General features: G+C 40.7%; 1 protein-coding gene across 1 annotated transcript; it reads right to left on the bottom strand.

The window, feature by feature from the left end:
• Positions 1-363: 363 nt before the first annotated feature.
• On the bottom strand, positions 364-2,941 carry LOC137230774 (selenide, water dikinase 1). The gene has a single exon (XM_067750797.1). The coding sequence runs from the start codon at positions 2,606-2,608 to the stop codon at positions 1,430-1,432; it is 1,179 nt and encodes a 392-aa protein (XP_067606898.1). The 5' UTR covers positions 2,609-2,941; the 3' UTR covers positions 364-1,429.
• Between the last annotated feature and the right edge of the window lie 3,340 nt (positions 2,942-6,281).

The raw sequence follows: 6,281 nt of genomic DNA, 5'->3' as shown, positions 1-6,281 counted from the left end.
GGTTTCCTTTGGCAAGAAGTCTGGCTCTTCTCTCGGCTTCGGCGCCTGCACGCAGGAAGTGCTCAGAAGCTTCCAGCGCAGACGCGTGAGGCATCAGTGCACTTGTGCTTGAGGACAGGAGCCCCCTCCTACTCATTCCATAGGGGAAAGTATACGGAAGCCTCTGTTTTTAAGTTAACACCGATAAACACCTTTTTAGATTGCCTATTTGTTCTAGAACTACAAAATTTACCTCAAGAAAATATAGGTCCCGTGAAAGACTTAAAAGTTTTATAAAACTAAAATCTAGTTTTCCCCCAATAAACTGTATTTTAGCCAAAACCCTCCCGATGCTTCTAAAATAATACTAAAAGGGGCATCTGATTATACAAGAGCAATAACAAAAATTAAATATTTATTTGAATAACAAGTTGGAAGTCCGAGCTGCACAGCTGGCGATACGCGTTTCCACACAGATCACAGGAAGCGTGCACGGAAAAGTACTGGCGCAAAGGACAAAATAATGCTAAGGATCAGGCTAAATAGCTGCTGATTTTAAGAAATCAAAAGGCCTGAAATCACCATACAAAATATAAAATGTATTAAACACTGCTATCCACAGAACAGTCTTTATTTTTGATTATATTTAAAAATTATTTGTGTAGCTAATTATATGTTGACTTGTAAATGAGTATTATACACGAACCCCCTTTCGGAGGGCAATTCCTTGCTGCGCTATCGAACATCTAATTACATTGCAGAAAGTGTCCTTTTTTGCTATCGATAAAGAAAACAGTTAATATTACTGTAAGTATTAGGAAGGCTACAAATAAAAGAAGTAACATTTCTTTTTTGTCTTCAAAGTGCTTCCCATGCAGAGTTAAGCACTTGCCTGGTTTAACTGAATGCACTCTTGGGTCAAAGAGATGCTATGGAATTAGAAGACTCAAAGGACTCATGCAACCCTCTCGCTACTGGGATACCATTTTGTCACTCACTCACCAATTCTGTCTTTCCAGAATACCATTCCAGACACTTCAAAAAGGGTCAGACCGATAATGATAAATATACACAAAATGAAAAGACACAAACTGCTATTTGACACTACAATGGGTAATGTCTGTGCTACGTGAAAGCACCTTTAAAAAGAGCCTACTCGGCAAGAGATAAGTGTCTAAAGATTCAAAATGAATCAACAGTATTGGATAACAATATAATTCTCAACTCAGAAGCTGCCTCAAGATTAGGTGCATCTTCAGTTAATGTAACGGGAAAAAAAGGCAATGGATTTTATTTGATTAATTGCATCCACTCACAAATCGACCTAAGGTCACCAGATGTGTAGACACAATGAGATTTTTTTCATTGTTGTTTATAGTCTTTAATTGAAACGATGATAAAGGAAATAGAGCTATTTAAAAACAAAACCACACAGCTGCCTCGGCCTAGATTAAGAGGTGGCACCAGGTGTGGGGTTCACATTCTGGGTGGCCACCTGTGGCGCGACCTCGATGATCCGGGGTTTGTCGATGATCCTGGCCGTGCGGTTACCCTTCTCCACGATCCCAATAATCCACGCTTGGTGGCCTTCCCCGTATTTGGGGGACTTTATCTCTGCGCAGAACCGAGCTGCCTGCTCACGCGGTAAACAGATTAGAAGGCCTCCTGATGTCTCTGGGCAGGTCCCGTGCATGAGGCCAAACATGTTCCCGCAGGCCTTGCTCACGGCTGCCATCTTGGCCAGGACTGGGAGGTTGTGAATCACAAAGGACACCTCATTCCTCTGCTGCTTGGCCAGGTTCTGTGCGTGGCCCAGGATCCCAAAGCCAGTGATGTCGGTGGCCGCGTGGGCGTTGAACGTGTGCATGAGTCCCGCCGCTGTCCTGTTGAGCCTGGCCATGTTCATCATCGCCTCCTGGTACGCCAGCTCCACATCCTCCTGGGTGACCACCAGCTTGATTTTATTCCATTTCTCAGGAATGTCCAGCCACTGGTGCACGGCCACAGCCACCTGCGTCCCCAAGGGCTTGGTCAACACGAGCACATCGCCTGGCACTGCGTTATCTGGCATGATAAATTCGTTGGGCTGGCAGACAGTTGTAGCCACACCTCCTAGAACAATCCAGGGATTTAGCACTGTTTGGCCGCCGGTTACAGATGTTCCGGCCTCCTCTGCTGCATCTTTAAAACCCTGTATAATTAGGGGCATCACTTTATCCCTTTCCCTGTCGGTCATCTTATTGCTGATTCCAAGGAGCATCAGCATGTTGTCGCATTCTGTGACCCCCATGGCGTAGAGGTCGCTGAGGACGTTGGCACAGGCTATCCTGCCCATCATGTAAGGGTCATCGACGATGGGATAAATGTAATCTGTGGTTTGAACCAAGGAAAGACCGCCGTGCCTCAAAGGAATGACACAGGTATCCATCCCGATGCCAAGCCTTGGCATAACTGCTCCAAGAAACTGCTCATCTTCTTGGAAGTGGTTCTCCTGTAAGGATTCCAGCAATTTCTGCAGGACATCTTGGGGCACTTTGCAGCCGGTGCCCTTCAGTTCAGTGAATCTGGTTAACCGGAAGCTCTTGTCCAATTCATAACTTTCCGGGTTAAAGGACTCCCGCGCAGACATGGTTCTCGGGCGCACACACCTCACCGCTGGGTTCCTCCCCTCCCTCTCCTACACGGCTGGTTTCTTTACAGATCCACCGGTTCGCTTTGCGCCCTCCGCCTCCTCCCGCGAACGGGACTCCGCCGCTCCCACAATGCACCGGGCGCCGCCGGGCTCCCTTAAGCGTCGCCTGAATAAAAAGGCCGCTCCCGGCGGCGGCGCGGAGGGCGGGAGGGCCCCGGGCCGCGCCTGGGCGCCGCGGGGGCTCGGCCTGGCTCGGCGGGCCCCTGCCGGGAACGGGGCCGCCGTGTGCCGCGCGCGAGGGTCCTTTAAGGGCCGGCTCCCTCCCTTTAAGAGGCGGCGGGCCGCGGCCAGAGCGGCTCGGTAGCTGCGTGCGGCCCGGCAAGGGGGCGGAGGCCAAGCAATGGATTTTAAACCTAGGTTCAAGAGACCATAAGCAGGCATACAAGAGATTATGGGGTGAATAGATATCTGAAAGGACATTTTGAAGTAAGCTTTAAACATTTTTACTATATGTTTATTATATATCTAATAATCTCAGAAGAATTGATTAATGAATTCAGTGAAAAGATGTTTGCTATTGTATGTAGAATATGATTTTTTTCAATTACTTGTTCTGTCATTCAGGCACTGTACAAAGCAATTTACATCCACTACTTCTAGCCCATACAATAGCCTTTCAAGTGGGTTTAAAACTATCCCTACTTTCTTGTGACAATACAGTCTCATGGAGATTGACTACCAAGATTGCACAGTTTATAAGTGTAAGAGCCAAGATTCGAACTCTGGCTTCTAAGGATGTACTTCATCCTACTAAGCATCCAAGCAAAATACGAAGTTCAGGATAAATTTAAAACCACACCTAATTAATTGCTCTAATCATACACACATGTACTCACACACACGTGTGCACACACACATGCATGCACACGCATATACACAAAAGCATCCTAGCACCCAAGAGGCTCAATGTTTAATGTTGGGGTCAGGAAGACACTCATTTAGGGAAATAAATTGACAATGATAGAGTACATATATAAAACAAGGTTTTGTAAATGCAAGATGAACTGATTTTTTGTTTGTACTTTATTTTTTGTTCATTCTCAAAAATTCTTCCAAATGGTAATGTTGGCCAATATAAAACCTAAGTTTACAATCTAGGCTATTTCAATATATTTCTATTTCTTTCTCATAATGCTGTATCTATGTACAAGTGTTTATATCATATGTACCTATATATATATATATATATATCTCATGTGTCTATCATCTATCTACCTATCTAGATAGCCAGCTATAGATCATCTCTCTAGATAGATAGATAATTGATAAACAAATAGGTACATAAATATGTAATAGAGAGATAGAGTGTCAGAGGGCTACAAGTCATAAATATTTAACATTAGGCATGAGAAAATATTCATCAGCCTCATATTACCTTTAGAGACATCTATTAAAAAAATTGGTTTGTTCCATAACAGTCATTTATTATTTCAAAATTGTTATACTGATTGAAGGGAACTGGTATATTTATAGTCCCACAACTGTGTTTGTCTTAGGTTTACATTAAACTCAATTACTATAATTAATTTAATTTTACACTTTATAATACATTTTCAAAATGAGGTAGTAAATATGCAACTGATATCTGAGCTCATGGTGAGCTACAACATTGGCATGCAATTTGTTGTATTTCACACACCAGGAAAGGGCTATTCTCTGATGTCCCAAGAACCCATATAGTCCAGGAAGCCAGAAGTTGTAATTGTTTGTGAATATGCACTCTGGGTGAGTTTATGACTGGGACAAATGAGATCCTATTTTAGGACTATGACTTTCTAATTCTTCTTCTTCCAACCCCTGCCATCATGATACAGCTGTGAAAAAAGCAAAGCAGTGGTTTCCCCTTTTACTCCCATTCTTTCAAAGGAGAGTAAACTATGGAAATTGTAATGTGATTTTTCACATTAAGTGAGAGCTAGCAATGCTCACTGAATGGCCCTTATCTTAAAGATTAAGTAAATTATGTTTTTCAGAAGTAGAAGCTTATATTTTAAGTTGACAGTGGTGTTTTGGAGATGAGAAAGCTGTCTTGTAGACAGCTACACAGATTCTTGCTCATTAGACATACATATTTCTGATAATTATGAAACCAAATTCATAATGCTGCCCTCTGGTGTAACAATAGAGTATAGAAATCAATATGAAGTTTGGAGTCTGATCAGAAAAATGGATCACCAGAAGAATCATATTGGTATGGTTATCAATGGTGCTACTAAATCTCTCCAAAGCTCAACTCAGGAAAGTTTGTGACTCCTCATTCAATGTCTGTGATAGTGTTAGGTCAGTCCTTATAATTCCATGTCACAGTAAAACTCTGAAGTTCTTTGAATTTGTAATCGTTAATTCTTCTATGTACCATAAAATTACATATGTTGAACCTAAGCAGGATTACAACTCTATAATGTCAAAAAATTTGAAAAGGAAAAAAAATAAAATTGTTTTGTTACTCTAATATACATACTATAAGGGAAATAAGGGATGAAGTGGAAACAAAACAGCCTTTGTAGTGAAGCAGATGGACTTCAAGTCCCATGCTTGTCAATTAATAGCTATGAGACCTTGGTTATTGTCTCTGAGGTTCTAATCTGTAAAATGGAATAATATATAGTTCATAGGACTATTGGGAGGATCAGTAATAACTCAGGTGAAGTTTCTAAGATATAATAGGTCTGCTTATTTAAGAGAAGTGTAGTTATTTAAATTAGAAATTGGGCTTTTAGTTGAATTTACATTTTAAAACAGAACTTAATATATACACACATATATAATCTCCAAATGATTATAGAATTTTAGGATTACATGTGATTTATATATCATTCCCCTACCTAATGTAAAATCTGATATACAACCTTCCTGAAATGAATTCATTCAACTTTGAACCTTTCCAATGACCGAACCTCAAAAGGCTGCACTTGTTTTCAAAGCAGAGACAACTGTGAGTTAAGCACATCTGCTTCCTGGTGGCTTTTCTATTGGTCCTATCATTTTTCTCCTTCCTTGGTTAATATTTGAAGTCATTTTTGATGTATTACTTTGCTATCTGCCTTCCAATAGAGCTGTTCAAGCTCATCAGTCCTGCTCTAAAACTAGCTCCCAAGACTAAACACAACAATAGTCATGTGGGTTGGGCCACATCACAGTTCAAGAAAATTATTAGTCCTCTACTTTTTTGCAAATCTATTACTTTTTAATTTTTTTTATGAAACCTTAGGGGGCATTAGCATTTTGAGAGACTGTTGGTTCATGTTAAGTTCCATCCACTACAATTCTTAATTCTTACTTAATGGGTTCTTTACTTGAATATCTGATCATCGCTAGGTAGCAGAGAAGAGAATCATAACAGTAATTTGAGATTCCTCAACCTCATAATGCTTGGTATTCCTGATGCAATTCCTATTAATTTCACCTCCTTGAAAACAAAACTATAAAACTCTCCAGGCACAATTTGTAACAGAATGTAGTTAAGTCTGCACCATAAATTTACTCTTTATGTCAGTGTTATTTACTCACATTGCCTCTATTTAATTCAATCTTAAGGCCATTAAAATCTCAAAGATGATTCAAATGTTTTTTTTTGGTATAATTCATTATTCATTTTTGTTTTTAAAGA

Source organism: Pseudorca crassidens, chromosome 9 (genome assembly GCF_039906515.1).
Source record: "Pseudorca crassidens isolate mPseCra1 chromosome 9, mPseCra1.hap1, whole genome shotgun sequence".
Classification (NCBI taxonomy): Eukaryota; Metazoa; Chordata; class Mammalia; order Artiodactyla; family Delphinidae; genus Pseudorca; species Pseudorca crassidens.
This window is presented reverse-complemented; position numbering and strand designations above follow the sequence as displayed.